The sequence below is a fragment of the Daucus carota genome, chromosome 2 (assembly GCF_001625215.2).
Source record: "Daucus carota subsp. sativus chromosome 2, DH1 v3.0, whole genome shotgun sequence".
NCBI classification, from domain to species: Eukaryota; Viridiplantae; Streptophyta; class Magnoliopsida; order Apiales; family Apiaceae; genus Daucus; species Daucus carota.
In genome coordinates, this window is record NC_030382.2 from 34,498,416 (window position 1) to 34,524,204 (window position 25,789).

The following is a 25,789-nucleotide window of genomic DNA, read 5'->3' on the forward strand; positions in this document are numbered from 1 at the left end:
TGCATGACATTTGTTTCCCCTTCAGGTCTCAACTAAAACTGACAACGATAAGATGTTTATTAAAAACGGAAACTTGCTTCGTATATCTTTATCGAGATAACAACGTAACAACATCTTTTAGATCTATAACAATTTTACGGCAGCACAAGTTGTTGTATAACTACATCTATATATCATTTATAATAATGATTTTCTGGAGAAGTAATTTAGAATTAATGATTGACTAAACCTTTAGTTAGTTTATTGAGAACCTAGGTTCTTCTCTTAGAAATATTTACTGACAGCTACATGGCCTTTTGACTTTACCGTCCTGTTTTTAAAATTTTATGTAGCTCTGTCACCATAGTCAACTCTCAACTGTGACCAAAAAGAAACGAATTCGGGGTCCAGATATTATTACAAGGAAGAACACGTAAATATAAAAAGGTTTGTAGTTTTTGACGTCTTGTTAGCACAAAGGAATCTTTTGCATATCATAAGAAAACCCACACAACATTACAATGGTATTTTAATTGTAAGAAAATGATCAACGGTGTTGTCTAGAATTACTCAAAAAAAAAAAAAAAAAAAAAAAGGGTGTTGTCTAGAATAAGTTTCTTTTACGAACTTATATTATGTATAAAAAAAATCAACCTGACAACTAAAAAGGGAAGAAAGACGGGACATAGCTGTATAGGTAGCTTAATCATCTGCACCTGAAGATAAATTTAGGAGACCAGATTATAAAATGTTGAAATTGAAGAGTGAGGTTTTGTAAATGGTCCGTGGAGAACGCCGTGTTTTAGGTGACGTGGCGTTCCATGCAAGAAACCCCATGGTTTTAAAGAGTTGTTGATCCTGCGTATTTTATATGAACTGGTAGGAGAAGCACCACTGTATTTTAGATTTATGTAAGAGTTTTTTTGGTTATATAACAAACCAGTCAGCATCATATTACATCATCTCTGCTGTCATATAATGCTTCAACCTCATAGAGCAGTTAGCTTCTCTCTTTCAATCCACCAAAACACACAAAGCTAGCTTGCGACCAAATGGAGCTCTTTTGATCCCTCCTGTAATTCAGTTTTCTCACGCTTAAAATCAACTTGTTATTCGATCTGTTTAATCTCTAAACTGAAATAAGTTTATACAAAGATTTTTAGTTTATGCACGTTTGAAAATGATCCAAAAAATCAGCTTGAAATTAATGTTGTGTTTGGTTGGGGTGCATGAAAATGAAGAGAATAAAATGAACTATAATTTAGTTGCATATAAAATAATTTCATTCGGTCTACCATTCCATTCCTATCATGCATGTATAATGATTTCATTCCTTCTACCATTCCATTCCTATCACCCCGAGCTCAAACCCTCCATTTTACGAAGGAATGATCCATTCCTTATGAAACCTATTTTCTAACCAAGTCTTATCATATTAAATTCAAATTTTCTAGTGTCTGCCCATATACACACACTAACACTCACTTTTTGTTGAGATGGAGGACTTTTATTGGCTAAAACCTCATTAAAAATCATAGCCACTTGCAAATGCACGAAAATTATGACCAATAAAAGCCCTCCACCTCAACAAAAAGGGTTGTTAGTGTGTGCTCGCACATTAGAAAGACTCTATGAAATTTGCTCTCATTCATTTTTTTTTAAAATCATCCCTTCTACACTCTATTATTTTCTTTTATTTTTATTAATTCTATTCCGTTCACTCCAACCAAATATAACAGATTGGCCACTCATAGCCAGGTGAAGGTTTTTCTTTATTAATTACAATTATAATAATAGAGAAACTCAAAATAATATTTAATAAAATAAACATAAATAGGCAGTTAACATAGTTATCGGTCTTCGTCTAGTTCAGCTTGGCAATCCAGTCCAGGAGGTCTCTCTCATTTAGCTGTACATTACAACGGTGAACGGCCCTATTCTGTCGCTGACGGAACCTAACCTGAAATAAAGAAAGAAAAAATACATAATGAAAAAGAAGAAAACAATTATTATCAGAAAAAAAATTCCAAACAAATCTTAAAGTCATGCACCATAATACGAAAGCAAATAACAAAAAAAAAATCATTCAAATATTTTAAAAATCAACAATGAAAATTTGACACTTCTATATATATATATATATATATATATTTAAATAGTGGTCCTGATTTTAAATAACCTATCATTTTCTTACCGTTGGATAAATATCTAGTGTCGAAGATTATAATAAAATTATAATATGTTCAGCGTTTTTTAATCACGAGACGATATTGACGCTGAAATAACCCCGTCCAGTAATTAAAAAGCGTCAAGCATTTTAAAAAATATCTTGAATAATATTATCTCATAAATAGAATATAATTACTGGACGAGTGAAGTATGCATATATAAAAAGAAAAGAAGGAAAGAAAAATTAATCAAAAATTATAATTTTGAGGCCAATATCTTTTTTTTTTTTTAATAGATGAGGCCAATATCTTACTCTCTCCGTCCCAGTCATTTGTATACAAATGGCTGGGACACGGAGACCAAGAAACTGAGTAAGAAATGAGTAAAGTTGGATGAAAATTGGGTATAGTGGTGGGACCCATTTATATTTAATAATAAATTTGAGATGGTGGAGGAAAGTAGTGGGTGTAATAGTGTTTATATTATTATAGAATGGAGATAGTGGAAGAAAGTAGTTTTTTTTTTTTTGAGGTGGAAGAAAGTAGTTGGTGTAATGATGTTTTATATTATAAAAATTTACTACTTTTGGAATGTATTCAATTGATGGGACGTCCCAAAAAGGAAAACGGAGGAGTATTCACAAAACGAAGTTTCCTCATGGAGTAGGAAAGCATAATTCGTCCACGTGTCACTAAACCCATATGCCAAAAGAGTCCTGCCAATATATATGTTTATCACCACTGAAACCAACACAAAAATCATATCAATAATTTCCCAATCATAATCTTTTACTTAATTTCTCATACCAATCCCATTAAAACCACAACTATAACTAAACCACTACCTAAAACTTACATCATCATCTCATGCATTCACCACCATTTTGATCTTTTGCTTTCCCTGCAACCAAACTGTTTTTCTTTGTAAAAATGCTCAGAATTTTCAACAGAAACTTCAAGCGCCTCTGTTCGAGACTCCGGTGGCCGGTTCGACGCAGGCCTAAACCGAAGATTTTGATCAAAAAGCTTGAAAAATCCAGCTCAAAGCTCCAGTTAGAGCAGAAAGAGTCTTCCATTATTAATAGCTCAGCAGCTATTCATCCTAATGGATCAAAGTCAAGAAAGTCAGTCCGTATCGCGACGTTTAATGCTGCCCTTTTCTCCATGGCGCCTGTCATTCCCAAGACTGAGATGTTCTCTAGTTCTGTTTATGAAAATGGTGATTTCTCAAAGGTTAAAAGCCCCGGTGATGTTAATTTCAGGACTAATTCGATGGCTGATCGTCCGAAAAGTATACTAAAACAGAGTCCCCTGCATCCAACTTCAGTAAGCTCAGAGGATAATTTGTCCAGGCAACAAAAGTTTGTCAAATCAAAGTTAAGGGTATCGATAAATTTGCCGGATAATGAGATTTCATTGAAGAGGAGTGGGCAATTAAGCTTCGTTGAAGACGATAAAATGGATTCTTCGAAAGGAAAAGGCCAGTTGAGATCCAGTTTCAGCATGCCTACAAATGGGATGCCAGTGATTAATGGACAGAGTTTCAGGAGTACAAGAACAGTTGTTGAAGTGTTGAGAGAATTGGATGCTGATATATTAGCTTTACAAGATGTGAAAGCTGAGGAAGAGAAAGATATGAAGCCTCTCTCTGATTTAGCTGCAGCTTTGGGGATGAATTATGTTTTCGCGGAGAGTTGGGCTCCTGAATATGGCAATGCTATCTTGTCGAAATGGCCTATAAAGAGGTCCAGAATTCAGAAGATTTTTGATGACTCTGATTTCAGGTTCTTCAAACTCTTTCCCCCTATACAATAATTTTATGTCAATTTTCCGACTATTTGATAAAATTTACCAACTATTAAACATGAAAGTTTTGTTGGCAAAAAGTCTTCATTTTATCTTCTCTGCAGATTGTTATATTATTAATTTGTTCTGCCATAATTTTACTAAATTGAAGGTAAATCTTGTTGTATTACACATGGCCTAATACGTTCGTACATCTTACCCTCCCGGACCCTGTTGACGGATATACTCATTTGTGTTGTTAGGTTGTGTTAATTATGTGAGGGATGGGTACATTTGTTCATAGCCTTAAACTTCATCTGACAATTTCACCTAAAAAATTTGGAGTTATCTGGTTTCTGTACTGTGTTATTTGTATACTAAATCTCAGTATGAGACCAGAAGGCAGTTTCTCATGTTTTCCTTTAAGAGTAGCACTGGCTGTCAAGAGATTTGGCACAGCTGTCTGCTGTAATGTACAACTGAAAATTCTACCTACTGCTCAACTTTTTTAGGTTCTTTTCTGTTTTTTCCAGACATGTGATTCCACATTATTCTGCAAAAAAATGAGTAACATTTTTTTTTTCTTTTTACCCTCTGAAATTTTCTAACTTATCTTGGCTGAGTCAATTATCAATCGACGCTTGCCCTCAAAGTTGTAACATGCGATACAGCATTGTTAATTGTGTCCAAGTTGACTTGAATGATAAGACAGAAATTTAATTATTTTATTTCATTATCAGTGGTTTTCTTATTTATTTTATTATTGTGATGCTTCTGCTGAAATAGTGAGTTCATTTTCTTAAACCTAACAGTCCCACTGTTTTATGATAGGAGCTCCCACTGTTTTAATTGTAGGATTTGGATTTAGTTTTTGGTCCATGTTATTTTTGATGGGTCGTTCTCATCTTTGATATACTCTCTCTCCCTCTCCCGGTCTCTCTCGATCTCTCTCTCACGACGTATGAGGACAAAGAAAGAACTTCATTGAGGAACAATTATTATGCATAAATTTTAAACCACTAGTAATAAAAATGGAGAGGAAGTTGTTTCTTATATCTTCTTTAGTTTAATCATGTTATGGAAGTTGAACTAGGAATGTAACAAACTATGAAGATGCAAGACAAGCATATCATTGACTCAAAATTATGTTGATTAATAATGTAGGAACGTTCTGAAGGCTACAATCGATGTACCCCAGACAGGAGAAATTGAGTTTCACTGCACCCTACTTGATCATCTAGACGAAAACTGGCGAATGAAGCAGATAAATGCCATAATTGGATCCAATGACACTCCTCACATTTTGGCTGGAGGACTGAATTCTCTTGATGAAACAGATTACTCATCCGAAAGATGGAGCGACATTGTAAAGGTAAGAAGTAGTGCTACTCAAGGGGAACAATCATATCTATATATATTACAAATCAGAACAAGTTAAAACATACCATGAACTAAAATGATGCTGGTTTTAATGGTATCTATATAAATCAGTATTACGAAGAAATGGGAAAGCCAACGCCAAAGCTTGAGGTGATGAGATATCTAAAGAGTAAGCAGTATACAGATGCCAAGGACTTTGCAGGAGAGTGTGAATCAGTAGTCATGATCGCGAAAGGGCAGAGTAAGAAGCACTGATCACAACTTAATATTTGTCTGCTATGTAATCAGGGGCGGATCTAGGAAGAGGCATGGGAGACACGTGTCCCCCCTGAGATTTTTCTTACATTTATTCACCATTCTAAATTTTGCAAAATTATAGAAGTGCCCCTACAAAATTTAAAAATTTATAGGTGCTTTCCAAAAATTTGCTTGGTGCCCCTCAAAGTTTATATCCTAGATCCGCCATAACTTGGTGGATAACATGATGTTATTAATTTGTCCGGCAATGCAGGTGTCCAGGGTACATGTAAATATGGAACTCGGGTTGATTACGTCTTGTTATCACCAGACTCTCCTTACAAGTTTATTCCAGGATCATACTCGGTTTTCTCATCGAAAGGGACTTCTGATCATCACATTGTGAAAGTAGATGTAACAAAGGTAGATATGAACTCTCAGCAACAAATTGGCAGTAGGAGAAGACACAAACCGAAGCAACAGAGAATTGTGAAGATAAACAATTCATCACCATCCACAAAAGGTATATGGAAAACAAACACTGTTAAGAGATAGATGTTGCATAAAAGAATGTCTGACTTAATTTTCTTGATTTGGATTGGATTGGATTGGTTCATTTCTTTTTTCTTGTTAAGGAGCAGAGTATAATTGATGTCTGCTAGAAATATGAAAAACGTAGTTAAGACACAAGTAGTTAAGACACTCACTTTGATACTTCCTTTCCTGTGTATATATGAGGCAATCAAGACTTATTCATGTATTTTGTATATCAAAAAAATCTAGTTTTCTTTGTGTTTCTTAGCTGAACTTGAGAGAATCATCAACCATGCTGCCGTATAGAAGAGATTTAGAGAAGAAATTAAGGTGTCTTCACTTGGATGGAATGGAATGAGAGAAGAATGGAACGAAAAATTATATAAAAATTTATGAAGAATGAAAAAAATATGAGATAATAGTGATTAGTGACTAAATACGAATGAGTTTAAATTTCTTGTGATAAAGATTGTAAAGAAACATGATGTAAAAATGGAATGAGCATTTCTTTCAAAACATTTGAGTTGGAATTTTAGTTAATATAGTAGCAATCAAACGATTGAAGGAATGAAAATGATGAACATTTTCTCAACCTATGTTAAAGCACAAAATTCATTCCATTCTCCCGAGCGAGAGAGATATTAATCCGTAAAAAATTGTGGAATCAAATATACAACTATTGATAAGTTAAAAATTCGTAAATAATCTGAGATCATCTTATTGAGATCCCAGAAAGTGTTCATAAGTTTTTATGATGAAAACTAATTTAGCTAACCAACAAGGTAAGAGGAATTAATTCATATATCTCTATATCAGAAAAGAACTTGAGTTGAAGGTATTTTATTGTCCCTTACAAAAACCGCAACCGCACCGCGTAATATAACAATCGTATAAACCGCACCACAAAAATTGCAGTGCGATGTGGTGCGATTCATGCAGTTTGTGTGGTTTTATACATTCGAAAAATTTATACTTTTGAATGAATATAAAAATATAATTTTAAACTATATGTACTTAAAAATAATTTTTGTAATATATATATTTACAAATTTAGAGTTACGATACTCATAAAAAAATAAAAGTATGAAAATCTTAATTTATATTGTAAAATTATAAAAATTAAGTTAAGTAACTTCGATAAGTTAAGTCACCTTTTTGTTAAAATCCGCCTCTTTCACGGTCTCTAAACTTTCTTTTATAATTTTGGGAGCTATCTTACTCCCATGTTCTTGTTGCATAGCATTAGATCGGAAAAATTATGTTTCGCCTTTAGAGCACCGCTGTTGAAACTAATTTAAAAAATATTTATTAGTGGACGTCGAGCTTTTTGGATCACTCGCAACAAAGCCTCGAGTCTGGGTAGGCTTCAATCTATGTTCAATCTATTCTCATTTTCACACCCTTAAGTTCATCGGCGAATATTACAGAAAATTTTACTCATGTTTGGGAAGTTAGAAATCATATTAGAGCAAGTCCAATAGGTTACCTATATGATGTCCTAAACTCACATTTAGGTAATGTGTCAAAAAAATGTACTCCAACACTATCCTAGTGTTATCCTAAATCACTAGCACAACCTTAATTCTCCTAGCCATTACCTATTTATAAGTAACCCATAGCCATTACCTATTTAATATTTATGAATAAAATAATCATCTCTCACCTTCTTTCTTTGTCCATTCTCTCCTTTTCCCCTTCTCTCTCTCAAATTTATTATTAAAATAATCTTAGGATAACAAATATAGGGATTATTATTGAAGTTGACACTAAAAATAGAATACCTAAATCACTAAGACATACTAGCACTCATTATTATTTTATATTATTTATAAGTAACCTATTGGACTTGCTCTTATATTACTTCACGGATGTTTTTGTCCACAAATACATATTACAGGGACTGGTAGAGGTATGAGAGAAGGAGATCAGTTCGAATATCAAATTAAGCAGATAGAATATGATGGAGATTTTTGAGCAATGACATTAAGTTTGGATCTTGACAAGTATTTGCCAACCATCAAATGTTTGCTTTCAGAATTCATCTTCTTCCCAATTCATATAGGTAATTCAGCTTCTCATTTCAAGCTGTAACCTTAATGTGGTGCCTGGCATTTCGTACATAAGGCCATTAAATAAATATTTAGAACTTTAAGATCTCCTGAAGTTCATTTCATTATGCACAAGGGACATAGGTCCTATGCTTTGGCACTAGATTCTGTATAGGAGACATCAATGAGGTGTATTGAGTGCCAATAGAATGTGTTCTTGCTTAAAACAGCATATTGTCAAAGACTATGCAAGGATATATCTAGCACTATGTAACAAAGAAAAAGCAGGCTCACAACACAATGAATACTGCAAGGCAAGCCCTTGTGCATCAAAATCTCAAAAAATTTAAGAGTAACTAGAGCATGCCCGTGCCTCGCACGTGCTATAAAGCTAGTTACATCAAAATAGCACAATTCCACTACACTTAAGAGTGCAAATTGCCATGAGTGGCCACTAATCAACCATTGACTTATCACCTACTATGGACCTGATATGAAGGAACTTATGTGTGTAGCATCTTTGATAGCTTATATACATCACTACATAACAGAAAGACAACTACAGATACTACATGGCACAACAAAGAAGTAATCTGCACAATTCAAATTTCTTAGAAAGAATGTCTGATTATCAAAAAAGAAAACACTAGTAGAAAGGGGTTCGATCTATACACAGATATTACTCCTGCCCTCTAGAGTCCTGATAATTAACACTATTAGCGCATGCAGATTTGCATATGCGGCCAAGGACACACCTGATGGCAAAGAACGAAAACCATATGCTCTATCTCCTTTTTAAACAAAACAATCATAATTTACTCTACAAATAAATTTGGAAAGATCCTATTTCTAAAACTTTTAACTCAACAATAAGCTCAAGAAGCTTCTGAAAGATTGCTTTTGCAGAAATCTAGGGGTATATCCCCCTTGCTGAGCAAAACCTCCTGACTTCCTCTATTGTATTCAGAAGCAAGAGCTTTTAAACTGCTGCCTATCAGCCCACTACAACCTTGGTGTATTAGGTGCAGAATTATCAATGTATGGCTGATAGCCAGAATAAGTGGACAAATTACCTGAATTCATGGTGCTAACAGATTTCTCAATATCATCAATAGCAGCAGTGATCGGAATAGGCCTCTCGGGTATCATTGGGACTGGCAGATCTGAGTCCAAGATCTTCACTACTTGGTCCATTGTAGGCCTGGCATACAATTGAGGATGAGAACAAAGAACAGCAAGCAACACATACTTTTCCATAACATCTGGTGGCCCTAACTCCGGAATACCTTCTTCAACAACATCTAATGGTCTACCTGTCCTAACCAACGCCCAAGCCCAATCCGCCACAAGTGTATGCTGGTCCTCGTCGATCTCAAGAAGCGCCTTTTTCCCACTCAAAAGTTCAAGAAGCACAATTCCAAAACTATAAACATCACTTCTCTCTGTCAACTGCCCATACAAAGCATATTCAGGGGCAACGTAGCCCATTGTTCCAGCAACCCTAGTGCTAACATGTGTTGCTCCCTCAGGTGCAAACTTAGCAAGGCCAAAATCTGCAACTTTAGGCTCAAAATCATCATCCAAAAGTATGTTACTACCTTTAATATCCCTATGAATAATAGTTGGTTGTGCCCCATAATGCAAATATGCCAATCCTCTAGCAGTTCCTAACGCAATCTTTTGTCGAAGAGGCCAGCTCAACTTCTTTTCATCCGACCCAAAAAGATGATCGTGTAAACTCCCATTCTTCATCAATTCACAAACGATAATCCTTTGATGACCTTCAAAATTCGTTGTAGCTGTACAATACCCTCTTAAAGCCACTAAATTCACATGACGGACACTAGCAATAACCTCTACTTCATGAGAAAAATCTGCATCTCCAGCAGCGGAACAATTCTTAAACCTCTTCAACGCAACTTCAGTCCCATCCGGCAAAACCCCTTTATACACATTCCCATATCCCCCCTTCCCAATTATATTCAACCTCGAGAAATTCTTCGTCGCCTCCTGAATCTCATCAAACGAAAACTTAATCAATGTAGTACTTCCACTAATTGAATCCAACGCAGACGAATTCAATTCAGTCCATTTCTTCGTGATCTCCTCTTTCCTCTTAGCCCTCTCAATCTTCTTCTTCCTAAACCACAAAAACCCACAAACCCCAACCACAATTATCAAACCCCCAATCCCCGAAAACACCCCAATCAAAATCTTCCTCCTACTCTCATCCTTATTCGACCTATCAAATGTCAGCGCAAACAAACACTCAGCTGTCCCCCTATCAGTTGGACCATACGAATTCGCAAAAGCAGCTGCATAAATGGACTTAAACGCAGTACAATCCGACACATTCCCAACTTTCTCCCCCTTGACATCAGAAGGCAACAAAGCCGAAAGACTCGTAGTACAAGTAGCACAAGGCGCCCCATTCAAAGACTGATTACAAGCCTGTGAAACCCCATTCAAAGCATTCCTACTATTCCTACTCTCATACTCTTCCCTTGTAGTAATATTCTGACACCCTTCAGCAATCCACTGAGTCTCAAATCCACAAGTGCTTCGAATATCAAAACTATTACCCAACTGATCAAAATTTCCCTGATAATCTTTCCAGCAAGACTCAGCAGACGAGAGAGGAGGCAAGAACTTGTTAGTCCTCCTAAGATAATCAGATTGAACCAGGCGTAAGCCCTGGAGGATCAAGAGACACTGATCAGCGACTTTATCGGAGGGCCTGGAGCCCTCAGCAAGGCGCCTGAGAACATTGAAATCAAGGGGGCATTTTGTGGGGGACTGGGATGAGCAAAGTGAGCAAAACCCAAGAAGTGTAATGATAAAAAGATGGGATCTTGACATTGTTTTAGTGGATTAGTGAGGATTTCAAGTGCTTCATGGAAAAGGGTAAGAAGAAGATGAGTGTTTCTTGATGGTTCTTGATTAGGGGTTGTTTGGTTGGACGGATTTTGACTTTATTGGTGATTAGTTAGTACAGGGAAATGGAGCTGGCAAAGTCTTGGATTTGCTTGTGTTTGTTACTTTTTTGTTATTTTTAGGAAAGAGTAAAATACAACTTGTGTACTCCAAGTTTCTTACATATTCAATCTGTGTACCTGCATTTTCATATATAGCAATGCGTGTGTACAGAGTTTGGAGTCACGTGCGATACGTGTACATCCGTCAAAAACAGATCACTCCGTTTGTAATTAAAGAAAAGAAAGCAGTTTCAAGTTTAATCTGGTGGCGAAGGAAAATAAAGTACGCGTCTTCCTTTGTACATAGTTTTATCGTCCGAGAGATTTTTACTCCAGAGTACTCCATCCGTTCTTATATATTATTGGCTTTGACTTTTTTGCATGTATCTTGATGTGGAAAAAAAACATATCTCTACACATTATTTTTTAATTTTTTTTTTCTGAATAAAAATATAAATGTTAAATTTTTATTCAGAAAAAGAAAATTTGAAAAGTAATGCGTAGAAGTATATTTTTTGGGCGCCTTAAATTACGTGCACAAAATCAAAGCGACTAATAAAAAGGAACGGAGGGAGTAATACAGAGGCTGTTGCTTCGAGTTCTTGTGAAAATGACAGTACCAAACTGTGTACCAAACCGTACTAGAAAAAATTATTTATTTGATTCTTCTTTTTTTAGGAGTATTTACTTTGATTCTCTTAAAAACCAGTTTAAATGTTATGTTGGTGAAATTTTTGTTAATAAATTTTTCATACCAGATTCATGATGAATCCTAGCACCGTCAGGGGATATCATTGTATTAATTGTTGTTAAAATCATATCAAGTATCAATATACTTGTATAAAGGAGAAACGAGGGGCGTGTAGGTGGCGCCTCTCACATCGCTCCGTTTTATTTTTCTAATTTTCTGCAATTTTTGAATGAAAAATATCAAAAATTAGAACTACGTTTTTTAGTTTCGGATATATGATTTACTTTGTACACGGGAAAAAAATTATTCATGCATTATCTGTTTGCTCCGTTCAAGCAACTTTTAAGTGAAGACTGTTCATACAATATTAAAAAATAAAGGTTGTGACAAGAAGGGTAGTTATAGACTCTCACAGATTTAAGTCAGATGTTTTTGTGCAAAATCAATCCAAAAAAATTGGAGTAAGATGACAATGTAAGAACATAATTACTTTTCAAAAAAAACACATATAAAATTAAAATTCGCCGTGTTTTAAATTGTTAATTACGTGTATAAATTTATTTTCATTTTTTCACCATGAATTATAGTCCAATTTTGTAATTTTATATATTAGTATTGGTATTACATCAAGATTTTTATAATATAAAATTTATTTTATCCTACAAATATTAATTTTGAAACATTAATATAATTTTTTATAAACAGCCACAAAATTACTGCATTCTACAAATATTAATATTGAATCATTAATATAATTTTTATAGGCCGCCGCAACTCGGGGGTTCTCAACTAGTTTATTCTCTAAAGAAAATGTGCTGTTCTTGCATCACACATTTGCAATGTTTTGTTTTTGTTTCTGAAACTACTTTTGAAAAGAAAGACGTACTTTGTACAGGGTTTGTTGATTTTGGGGAAGTTTCTATCGGGTTTGATCATGGGTTACGGGTTGTATCCGTGATATAGCCGTTACATGTCAAAAATGCAATTTGATCACTCATCTCTTTAAACTATGACTAACGCCGTTAGTCACCAAACTAACGCTTGTACACGAACTGCAGCGATTCAAAAACTCTGTGTACACACATTGCAATATGTGAAAGTGCAGGTACACATATCGGATATTTGGCAAACTTGGTGTACACACGTTGTATTTTACTCTTTAGGAAATTCATTCAACTTTTTGGCCTAATCATATCTATCATCCTCCACTACCCAAATGAGTATATTATGTACTTTACTTTCTTGGTCCTAATAATCGAATTTCACGATATATTATAAATGATAAAATAATTGTTGCAGGACTTAATCTTTGATTTTTGATATATATATACAAATATGTTACAGTATTTTCTCATTAAAAAATGGCATGTTTTAAGATTTTTCATGCAACGGTTTTATTCTGTTGAACATATATCAGTAATAATGGATGGCTGCATCCTGCTTTTTTTTGTTGGAAAAAATAGAGTGTCTTTGGCTTAATTTAGTGTTTTACATGTTTAAGTTTTCAACCTGGAGAAAGAAAACACTATAAACCAACTTCTATTTTCGAACTTTTACATAAGCTTTTAGGACTGAAGGATTCTCTTAATATATTTAGTCATATACATAGATGTTATTCAAACTTATATCATCTTGGATATTGATGGGTCTAAAAAATTTTGACTACACAGCTAGCCAAAGATGGCTTTAGACTATTGAGATGTTAACACAATCTTATAAACAAATAATACAAAGTTTTCTAATGTATCAATAATTCATGTATATGTTGCAACACTATGAATACAATTTGTGATTATTTACGCAAAACTAACCATTCATGGATATATACAGTGACCGTGGCCGTATTTGAAAGTCAGAGGTTTGGTGTAAAATTAAGGGTTCGGGTGTTTTGGAAATTTGCTACTTCAATCCGCTAATGTGACTGTTTGATAGTTAGCGGATTGAAATAGAGGTTTAGGCTAAAAAACTAGTCCTAAAAAGCGTTATTTACCAAACAATTTTACAGGAAACTATTAATTTAATCCTCTAATAAGAATATTTAATTTAATTAATAAGAATATTTAATTTAATTTGCTAGTCAAAATATCTAATTCAACCAGATAATAACTAACCGTTAATTTCCAAACTGATCAATGTAAAAGTATTGCGGTTATACAGCTGATACCAACAAATACTTAATACATAATGTTTGTGGAGAAAGAGGACCAATGATTCTATATAAATATGATCTGTTAACTTTACAAAGAAAAAGTAGTATTGGCTAGATATGCATGGTGATGAATGGGTGGCTTGTGGTGCTGGAGTTCTAGATTGCGCCACTTTATTTTACCATTGATGTTAGAGAAAAATAAACCCTGAAAGTTCACTTCAAATTAAAATATGAAGATTCTTTTTGTATGTTCTATATTGTATTACGGTCAAAACAGAGCTCCTAAGTAAATAGGGGTCAGTTTCATTGCACCTAGATGTTGTCAGAAAAACATAAACTAGTTTTAAAAAAGAAAGACTCCGTAATGTAAGACCTAAGACCTGTGTGTTCTTGTGTAATATTTGTTTAAACGTTTTAAAAGTTTCCAGTTTCACCAAAAAGTAGACTGAACTTGACATGTTCATGTAAAAAGTATAGGCATCTTTCAAAACGATTTATATAATTCGGTTTGTGATTTTAAATATTTAAAATCGCATCCAGATCGATGATTATCCAAAATTTAATTCGTAATTAATTTTAATATCATGATTATTCATAATATACAATTTAGATACGTGTGATGCGGCCGTTAATACGATTTAGCGGACTATCCATAACCCGCTACTCTCTCTGTCCCGACAAATAATATACATTAGGGAGGGGACGTGGCACGGGCTGTATAAAAAATATAACATTCATTATAAAAAAATTAAAAATAAATTATACAACTATATTTTATAAGAATCTTAAAATATGAAGGGAAAAAAACGTGTATACAATTGGATGGAGGACGGAGTATTGACCGGTTTATATAGATATTATTGAGTGCAATTGACCTATCTCAATCATTTGGAATATTATTCATATAATTTAATATATAAGAAAAAAGGAATATTATGTCGGCTATTACAGATCAGACCTCAGAGAAACTTTGGAACTGGTCGTTAAATTTAACAGACTGAGTTAGAACTTTACTAAATAAAATCACCCAGGCTAACGAGAGTGTATTCTGTGCACCTACTGATGGGCTATATAGTTTAGTGAGTCTTATTGCTTAGATAAACTCTGATGTAGGTTTGTCAGTGTTTATATAACTAATTACTGTTTGATGGTTTGATTGTGTGGTTAGGTGAAAACTTTCGCTAAACAAATGATTGATTTTGATTTTGATTTCTTTTCATGGGTCCTGGTCCACAGCATTCATATGCTGTGGAGCTGTTAAAAAACATACAGATTTCTGGCCGTTGGATGCATATCCAGCGGGCAGGATTAAAACAAAGTTTTAATATGTCCAGCGCTTTTTTAGCGCTGGACGGGGAAACCCTGTCCAGCGCTAAAAAAGCGCTGTATGTGGGAAAAATTGGTTTTTCCCGTCCAGCGCTAAAAAACCAAGCGCTGTATGTGGGAAAACTTGGTTTTTCCCGTCCAGCGCTAAAAAACCGCTGGACATATTAAGATTTTGTTTTAATCCTGGCCGCTGGATATGCATCCAATGGCCAGGAACCTGTATGTTTTTTAACAGCTCCACAGCATATGAATGTTGTGGACCTGGACCCTCTTTTCATATAGTGAACTTTTTTTATCGTATTCGTGGTCAATAATGTCAATAATATAATACAGTTCATTTCCATAAAATTCTATTCAAACACTTTTTCATTGAAACTGAGTGATTTAAAAAAATATACCCTCCCGTATATTTTTTATAATAACCGACAGATAAAACTGTCAATTACTATAAAATTCTATTCTAACACTTTCTTGCTAAAACTGAATGAGATAGAAAAATATACTCCTTGTTGGGTATCAACCCAATATGAATAGGATTCTGATTTGAGTTAGAAATTAAAATTGGATTAGGATTATGATTAGGTATATTAGAGTTAGATTCTGATTTGTCTAAGTTTGATGGCTATATATACATAGTCATATTGTTTGATAGGTATGCTTGAGTATTGGTAGGCTTGAGTATCCTAGTTTGTTGGATTGTATTATTGATAACGGTTTTGATTAATAATACAAGTTGGGACGTGGATTTTCCGCGTCATATAATTTTTGTGTGTGCTTTGTATTAGAAGATTGATCTCGTATATTATTCCTAACAAGTGGTATCAAGAGCTCAGGTTCATGATGGATAAGATGGGAAGATATGAAATTACGTGCTGCGTCGACTATCCGGTTGGCTCTTGCACCGGAAATCAAGTATGATGTTCTCGAGGAGAATAACCCTAAAAATTTGTGGGAGAAGTTGACAAAGACATATCACTCAAAGTCTTTGGCCAACAAGTTGTTTCTCAAGAAAGATTTGTTCGGACTTAAGATGGAAGAAAACGGAGATTTGAGAGATCATCTAAATCGTTTTAATGGGTTGATCAACCAGCTGAATAATTTGGATGAAAAATTAAAGGATGAGGACAAAGCCATTCTTTTACTTGTTTCCCTACCATATAAGTATAATAATGTGATTACTTCTTTAATGGTTGGAAAAACGAAGTTAACTTTGGATGAGACTACTGTTGTTATTCTTGAAGCTGAAAGATTGATGAAGCAAGGATCAGGTGATACATCGGACAGAAGTGCACTTATGATGGATGCATATAACAGGAAAAAGAAGTTTGATAAGAAACATAACCCTAATATCAAGTGCTTTTATTGTGAAGAATTGGGCCACCATCAATTCATATGTCCGAAAGCAAAAGAAGACCTAAAGGAGTTAAAGAAAATTCGAGAGAAGGGTAGTGCTTCGCTTGTTGAGACGGTTGATGATGCTCTTTTGGTTCAAGAAGACAAGGGATCAAAAGAAGAATGGATACTTGACTCGGGATGTTCTCATCACATATGTGCTAGGAGGGAGTGGTTCTCGTCCTATAAGGATTGTGAGGGAAAGATGATAGCTTTACCAAATGGTAAAACGATAAAAGTTACCGGCGTTGGTGAGATAACAATGAAACTTCATAATGGTCGTATTCGAAAATTAGCTCAAGTAAGGTATGTACCGGAGCTAAATCGAAATCTAATTTCATTGGGTAAATTAGTTGATTTGGGATGTACTGTTATGATGAAGAACAGTTGTTTGGAGGTCACCAAACAAGAATTGGTGATACTCAAAGGTTGGAAGGATAAGAGAAATCTTTTTATGCTAGATGGAAAGGTTGTTACTCAAGGGGAGGCATTGGCGGATGGACGTCAACGTCTTCATGGTGATCGTTAAAAGATTTTGAAACCGTATTGGGTTGAAGGGGAGGATTGTTGGGTATCAACCCAATATGAATAGGATTCTGATTTGAGTTAGAAATTAAAATTGGATTAGGATTATGATTAGGTATATTAGAGTTAGATTCTGATTTGTCTAAGTTTGATGGCTATATATACATAGTCATATTGTTTGATAGGTATGCTTGAGTATTGGTAGGCTTGAGTATCCTAGTTTGTTGGATTGTATTATTGATAACGGTTTTGATTAATAATACAAGTTGGGACGTGGATTTTCCGCGTCATATAATTTTTGTGTGTGCTTTGTATTAGAAGATTGATCTCGTATATTATTCCTAACACTCCTCGTATAATGTGTTTTATCATCTTTTATCCTTCTTTCGCAGAATAAATTCAAGGACTGTAAGCAAACATAATTAAATAAAAAATTTGTTATTATTTGTTTTCTCTTGAAGTAAAAAGGTCGAAGCAATATGTAAAGTTCATGTTTTTTATGCTACATTCCATTACACAATGTCTCGATAAAATATAAATATTATAATATCTATAATATATTATATCATATTAACGGAGGAATATGGTGATACCAAGATTCGGGAAGAATTGCTGGAATTAGTATAGGTTGATGACGGCGTATGACGGGATAGGATTTATGACTTTGGTTTCGACTGAGATTATTTGAGAATTAGGATTTTTTCGCTAGATTAAAAGAGTACTTGCTAGTTGCTCTTACAAGGGTTGTGTCCTCACTCCAAACAAAGTGTTTACATACCCTAATTATAATGATCAAATTATACATAATTTTTGTGGAAAAAATAGCCTCATCAGAATAGGTTTCTCATTTTTTGGTTCCAATTGTAAACTATCTTCTTAGGTCAGACAGATATAAGCTACTGAGTGCAGCCTCCTCCGAGGAGCATGAGAATAGATGAGCTGACCCGACATCCCGATTTTAACACCCAATCCAGATCATGTGGACCTCCCCTGAATTAACTACGTGGGCTAGCCCTTTGTGTTCACTAAGGGCGAGGCTGAATTTGGGCCTGAGCGCAAGATAATCTATACTATACTATAATAAGCCAACATGGGTATAATTTGTAATCCAAGGTTTTAGTTATATTTTTTGGTTTGGTACTCTCCTTTTGGTAATACAAGTCTACAAATGTGGAGTCTATTAGTATTATATTGTTAAACAGTTTCAAATACTAAAAACACTCATAACAATTCATTATCATATAATATTTCATTAAAAAATTATAATAATGTTATAAATAAAATTATAAATATATAATTTTAAATATCTTGTTTTAACAAGACCGTTCATATAACTCTTTTTTAACTTTAACGTGTTATATTTCAATATAAACACGAATCATTACATAACTCTTTCTAATTCTAATCTAAAAGTTTTTGTTGTCAAACAAACCAAGATTACAAAATTACGTTGAAATTCGATTGATTAGATCACCGAATCTTTCAAAGGTATTACACGATCGGCTATGTTTGGGAAAGATTTAATTTTTGTGATATTTTTTATTTTTAAATCTACGTGTACTAAATTCGGATTAAACGTACTAAAATCCTGACACACACGCACATTTATTAGGGTTTGTCCATTTTCAAGTAATCGGGAGAAAATATAGTCAGTTGAATAATATAATTTAATTAAAATTCAATCCATTAATACTAAAATACTAATAAAATGATGTTAAAATTTAAATTATAAATAATAAATTACGAACTATATATCCGCCCGTGCGAAGGTTTTTTGGCATATCTCACCAATTTTATTGTACACAACGCTGATTATGATTGGGCGAAGTCTTTTGTCCCCTGTCACTCTGGTTTACGTGGCCAAATTCGGAGAAAATAGGGCAGCTCAGATCGAAGAGGCGAGGATCGCCCTTCAAGCGAAGGTGTAGGCCGACGTTGAGGCCATGTCGAAACCTAAGGGCGAGAAGCAGGAGCCTGCCGTTGATGCATCCCTTGACCTCTCACCCAACAAACTAGTTCTCTCTGTTTTTCATTCGGAACTTGTTAAGTACATTTGAATTGCGAGCCTTCCGTAATTGATTTTGCAAGTTGTAGACATTTATTCATGTCTTTATTTGATCACTACTTTTGCTTTATCATCATACCGATGCTCATGTTGATTAGCGTTATTAATCTTTATGTGAAACTAGTTCAGAAGCCGCGCGTTGCGGCGGCCTATAAAAATTATATTAATGATTCAATATTAATATTTGTAGAATAAAATAATTTTGTGGTTGTTTATAAAAAATATATTAATGTTGTAGAATTAATATTTGTAGGATAAAGTAAATTTATATTATAAAAAATCTTGATGTAATACCAATACTAATATATAAAATTGCAAAATTGGTCTATAATTCATGGTGAAAAAATGAAAATAAATTTGTACACGTAATTAACAATTTAAAGTTTGATAAAAAAAACAATTTAAAGCATGACGAATCTTAATTTCGTTTGTTTTTTTTTTGAAAAGCAATCATGTTCTTGCATTGTCATATTCCTCCAATTTTTTCGGATTGATTGTGCACAAAAACATCTAACTTAAATCTGTGAGATAGAAGTCTATAACTACCCTCTTAAAAGTTGCTTGAACGGAGCAAACAGATATTGCATAAATAATGTTTTCCCGTATACAAAGTAAATCATATAAAAATTAAAAACAAACATGTCCGATGAACAAAACAAATATTATAAAAGAATAGCCAACAAACATACATCACTAATACTCAATTTATTGATATCAAACATCAATATCATGTCAAGACTGTATTCTTTTCCCGTGTTTGGATTTGTCGACTCCAATATTACGGTCTATATAACTACCTTTGCTTGCAACAACCTTTATTTTTTTAATACTGTATGAACAGCCTTCACTTATCGTTACAGAAAAACGGCAACTCCGAGTTAGAAATCGAGCAAGAGAACTATCACGAGAGGGAGGTAGGTTTGTGGTATTGAGAGAGAGGAGGTCGTGTTTAGATGATCTAAAACCCTACAATCTATAGGGGTATTTATAGGTGCAGAGAGACTTGTATGCTATTCTTTCCCATAATTAAATAATCTGAAACAAAATCAGATTAAAACTTTCAAACTACTATATTCCATAAATAATCTGTCTTTTCCATAATTAAATAATCTGAAACAAAATCAAATTAAAACTTTCAAGCTACTATATTCCATAAATAATTTGAATCAAAATCAGATTCTGAGACTTGCTTCTAATATACCCGAAATTAATAAAGATAGTTCTAATTTTTGATATTTTTCATCTAAAAATTCCAGAAAATTAGAAAAATAGAACGGAGCGATGTGAGAGGCGCCACCTACACGCCCCTCGCTTCTCCTTTATATAAGTATATTGATTCGATGAAATTCAAACAAAGGCGAGGTTACTAAAAAACTTTGACTTTTATGATAAAATAACATGCGAGACTTTACACCAACCACATCTTTTCTCAACGTCTCGAGCCTTATTTGTATTGGTATAGGACGGGGATCGAAGAGGTGTGGTTATATTCTTTCCTGAATCATGCAAAAATCACTCACATATCTTGAAGAGATGTGACTTTTCACTGAATACTATGAAGGAATCTGAACGGACATAATCTCCACTATAAATGGTTTCCATTGAATTACCAATTTTTATTATTATTAAATTGAAGATTAAATTATGTATATTATTTCAGATTAGTTTTATCATAAATTGAATACTTTTAATAAATATATTTATTAATTTAAGTATTATTCATTTCACAAATGCCTATAATTGTTATACTATTTAATTTTATACAATAAATGAAAGATATCTAGATTTTACGTATATATTAATTATAAAAATATTATAAAATTAAAAAAATTGTAGAACTATTTTTATTTATTTTATCAAAATTGTTTTTCAACAAATATATTTGTCCATTCAAAAAGTATAAGGTGGTTGCAAATATATTTTTTATTATTATTTCTTTCGATGTAGAGATTTTTATTATTATTTATATCTTAATTAAATTCTTTAAGATGGTTAAGAAAATATTATCTATATTGTATATTACTAGATAATGAATTTTTAAATTAATTATTTTTAATATTTTTTAAATTAAAAATTAATAATGTACTAGTACCTTCATTTTTACTTGTAAATCTTGAAGTATGCACTCTTATGAGATTTTATAGAATTATAGGTGTTTATAGTATATGTTTGAATAGTTATAGATGATTTGTCACCAACAATCGTCCTTGTTGATTGAATTTGATATAACTCTATTTTCTTATATATACACCGCAAACAGAGAGCTTCATAGGTAGAGAGCCGAATTTTATCCCAAAGACCTAGGGGTGTGCACGGGTCGGTTCGGTTCGGTTTTTAGCTAAAACCGTTACCGAACCGTACATGTCGGTTCGGTTCGGTTTCTACCTTAAAACCGTTACCGAACCGTTTCAAACGGTTTTTTTCGGTTCGGTTAACCGTCGGTTTGGTTACGGTTTTTTTCGGTTTCTTATAATAAAAAATATTATACAAATTTAATAATCAACTCAAAAAAATTTTTAATAAAAAATAAGGTATAATCACTAATTAAATATTATTCATTAGTACGTATTTTACCAAAATAAATAAGAAAGAAAATATTTAAAATATAAATACTTATTAATATAATCGAAATGAAGTAGATGAACACTATTACGGTATGTAAAGATGATCCAGAAATGTAAAGTATGAATCAACCCAGTGTTTTTTTTTTAAGGAAACGAACTTGCATTACTTAGAAATTATAAGAATTCAATACAAGGCTTAGTTACACAGTATCTCTTTATGGAAATGATGTTAATTACTAACTACTCTACTACTCTCTCTCTACTTAAATATAACAAACTACTGTAACTTGCTGACTTGTAACTATAGTTGAGGTGGATAGTTCCTTACTTAGCAGATAATATACCAATAATACCAATGTAATAATTTATTTTATATAAAATATATAATATATAATAAATTATATAATATTTTATAAGCGGTTCGGTTTTTCGGTTCGGTTTTAGGTGTAAAACCGTAACCGTCGGTTCGGTTAACCGTCGGTTCGGTTGAACTACGGTTTTTTTCGGTTTTTTTCGGTTTCGGTTTTTTTCGGTGTGGTTTTTCGGTTTTTCGGCTCGGTTTCGGTTTTTCGGTTTTTTTTGCTCACCCCTACAAAGACCCCAACTAACCGGATGATCGGATAATGATTCACATTCGTCTTTTTCCACATAACAAGTATTTTTAATGAAAATATGTTACTCTCTATGTCCCGGCCAATTATTTACGTTTAGTTTGGGCATGGGAGTTAAAAAATATGTATAAAGTAGTGGTCCTAGTGGAAAAGAGAAAGAAAAGTAGGTGAAGTGGTGGAACCCATTGATTTTTATTGTATAAAAAAGAGATAGTTGACTAAAAGTAGTGTGAAAAAGGAGAAAATGTGAAAAAATGGTGGGACCCATTGACTGTTTTTGGTAAGTTTTAAAATGTAAAAAATTGGATAGGACATTCCAAAAAAAAAAATCTTAATAACATGGTTAGGAAAAAGGGAGTATATTAATAGTGATTTTTTTCAGTTCCTAAAATTATAAAGTGCATCTCTCAATTGTTCCTTCAAAATTAGCCTACCCATGTGATTACATGGGTTGAAACACCTCTCACCCACAAGGATGCAGTTTGGACTGAATTTCATGTATAATATCTGATACATAAATTATTTTAACTTCACATTATATCGCTCACACATGGTTATAGACGTAAATACTAGACTTGCATAATTAACATCCTATCTTTAACAATCTTACTAGCTAGATAGAGCTAGTTTGTGTGGTATCCACCGTAAATTGGGTGTTAATCTACATGTAATAATATTTCGAGTGGTTTTAAACACGTAAACTTTCACTTTTATTTTCTTAAATCATTGGTTGCAATATTACTAGTCATTCAGATTTCAGCCACACATATAAAACTAATTATTAAATCATGTAAGCATTCATGACCCTGCTATAAGTGTAGAAATAATGAGAGGTAATTAAAATGTCATAACCATTATAGAAACTACACCATCTCTGGTTTCAAAATGTAAAGTAAATCAAGCCAAATTTGCAAATGTCCCTAAATTGGCTGTATCTTTCGAAACAAAGAAAATATGATAATCATCTCATATTTTCAAACAGCCATGGCATTTGCCATACCCGGCCATTTCTTTCCCAATCCTGCAATGAGAGCCGTACTTCTTGATTCATAGAAATATCAGCATTACTGGGCTGAGAATCAGATCCATCCTCCAAAGCCAGCGGCCCCATCTTTTGACCAAGGCGTTCAGTTTGGTTGAGATGAATCAAACCTTCAAAAAAATATAAAGCAAAATTATAAAGCAATTGATGTTCCCGTTTTTCTAGTGGAGTTTGCATATGTAAAACATATTATATTTTATTAATAATTCATTTTAGTTATGATATTATCAGTTATATTGTGAGGAATAGTATAAAGCTGGACACTATGCGTAAAATCAGAGGAAAAATATGTTGATGTCACCATGAATTAAAATCTCTGTATTACTTTAGTATTTAGTTAGAGATAGTTATAATTATCAAAAATAGAATTTTTTTTTAACTGGTTGTGTTTCTCCTACCAATTACGATTTCCTACATAAGCGAGTGATCTATGTTTCCAGTAGTTGAACAACCTCTTGGATTTACATTACTTCATATTAATTTTATGCGAGAGTCGTACCATATATGACATGCATATACTTTCCAATATTTCAGATATATGGTTCCTCATTTTTGTTGGGTTTTTAATTTCAATTTGTAATTTTTATTTGAAGGAAGTTTTGTAGTGGAGTAGGATCCAATATATATATATATATATATATATATATATGAATTTATAAATAAAATATATAATTATCTTTAAATTTATGTAAAAATACTACAATGTGCACACTAAATAGTCTGAGATTGAACCAAAGTAAAGAATTCGCAAGAAAAAAAATATAAAAAAAATTGAGTGACAAACTTACTGTGCTTTTATAATGTACCAAGAATAACCCCACCAGAAAGTGCGCTGCAATGAAGTAATATAGATCAATAACAAAATGAATCCAAAAATATTAAATTATATATTATGATAAGAAAAACTTAAACAAATTTTTGTTTTTGAAACGTATCAAATTTCATGGAAAAACTTTAAGAAATGCAATCTGATAAAATCTACAAATTCAATAAGAACATCTTTTAAGATAATTTGATCACCGTAAACATTTGGAAAAAGTACACAACATATTTTATACATACAGAACATTTGTAGATTTAATAAATGTAGATCTAATGAAAAGCTAATTAAGTTAAGAAATCGTTTAAACATGAAAAAATTAACTGATATTCAGAATTATATATAAATGGTGAAAGATCTAGCCATATCAAATTGTACTCAAGAAATAATTAAAAGAAACATTTTGTCAATACATAAAAAGTAATGGATCTATCATTAAGCACTTAAACGAATATATGAATGATTGAAATATGTAAACCTGTTGATTGAGTTTATAATCATCTTCATCATCTAATTCATCATCATTAGTATCTCTTGAATGCTTTATGCTGACCCCGGAAATAATCATCTCAAGTTTATGAAGAAGAGAATATGAAGTATGTGAGGTATAGCGGCGGCGGATGAAGAGATATGAATGAGATTATAAAACCTACTTTTGCTTATATACACATCCCAATCAAGAAAAATATTTTTTTAGATAATTTTATTAGAATTTTTTTTTAGGAGTTCAATTTGAGAAAAAGGAGTTTCATTTTATATTATATATATATATATATATATATATATTTGATTACACACACAAATTTATATCCCGCAGAACCGCATGATGTCGGGGTTACTTTTAATATTTGTTATTTTATTTTTATTTTTTATTAGTTTGATACATTTTAAATATAATTAAGACTTGAGGATGTATTTAAGTTTTTTGATATAGATTCATATATACATTCCCAAAATAAGCAGGAGATTATGTCTGAAACATTAGACAAGTACTCAAATAAGTATTTTAGACGTAAACAGTAACATGGTAGAGATATATTTAATTAAATATAAAATAATATAGTAATATGAAAGTCCAAATAAATATTACAAAAATTAAAATCAAATAATGATAATAAAAATATTTTCACTTTAGTAGTACTATAATTTTGTATTGAATGTTTATATGTATACAAAATTATTTTAGATAAATAAATTAGTACATGTGCGAGATTAATGTAGGTATACAATGTCACCACCAACAATAACAATATAATAATAATGCATCTCTACAAATGTGATGAACCATGAACTAATTAATTAATTAGACTTTGGATTAATTTGTCGGGCTTTCAGCAAGGAGCCCCTTGGATTGTCAACCTCTTGGGCCCAACTTTGTGGGCGAGTCATTCAAAAATTTACAAAATTTTAAAGAAACTCAGAGAATGATCTAAAGCCTGTCACTTAAAAATTTGGATGATCACAAACACTTGTGGATAATCATTAGACTTATATACAG

General features: G+C 32.8%; 2 protein-coding genes and 1 long non-coding RNA gene across 3 annotated transcripts; 1 reads left to right on the forward strand and 2 right to left on the reverse strand.

Moving 5' to 3' along the window:
• The first annotated feature begins 2,892 nt into the window (after window positions 1-2,892).
• On the forward strand, window positions 2,893-6,350 carry LOC108206178 (uncharacterized). Its single transcript, XM_017376397.2, has 4 exons — window positions 2,893-3,931; window positions 5,097-5,304; window positions 5,424-5,553; window positions 5,824-6,350. Exons 1-4 carry the CDS (start codon window positions 3,078-3,080, stop codon window positions 6,102-6,104), a joined length of 1,473 nt encoding a protein of 490 aa, XP_017231886.1. The 5' UTR covers window positions 2,893-3,077; the 3' UTR covers window positions 6,105-6,350.
• A 2,366-nt stretch (window positions 6,351-8,716) lies between these two features.
• LOC108210211 (probable LRR receptor-like serine/threonine-protein kinase RKF3) lies at window positions 8,717-11,173 on the reverse strand. The gene has a single exon (XM_017381505.2). It carries the CDS (start codon window positions 10,988-10,990, stop codon window positions 9,134-9,136), a length of 1,857 nt encoding a protein of 618 aa, XP_017236994.1. The 5' UTR covers window positions 10,991-11,173; the 3' UTR covers window positions 8,717-9,133.
• Window positions 11,174-23,247: 12,074 nt separating this feature from the next.
• LOC108208670 (uncharacterized) lies at window positions 23,248-24,910 on the reverse strand. Its single transcript, XR_001804373.2, has 3 exons — window positions 24,770-24,910; window positions 24,260-24,303; window positions 23,248-23,581 (listed from the first exon to the last, which is right to left on the reverse strand). It is a non-coding gene; the product is annotated as an uncharacterized LOC108208670 (long non-coding RNA).
• Between the last annotated feature and the right edge of the window lie 879 nt (window positions 24,911-25,789).

Coding starts and splice junctions, on each gene's coding strand:
- LOC108206178 (XM_017376397.2), top strand. CDS start 3,078: ATGCTCAGAATTTTCAACAGAAACTTCAAGCGCCTCTGTTCGAGACTC. Junction 5,305..5,423: donor GATGGAGCGACATTGTAAAG/GTAAGAAGTAGT, acceptor TATATAAATCAG/TATTACGAAGAAATGGGAAA. Junction 5,554..5,823: donor CATGATCGCGAAAGGGCAGA/GTAAGAAGCACT, acceptor CCGGCAATGCAG/GTGTCCAGGGTACATGTAAA.
- LOC108210211 (XM_017381505.2), bottom strand. CDS start 10,990: ATGTCAAGATCCCATCTTTTTATCATTACACTTCTTGGGTTTTGCTCA.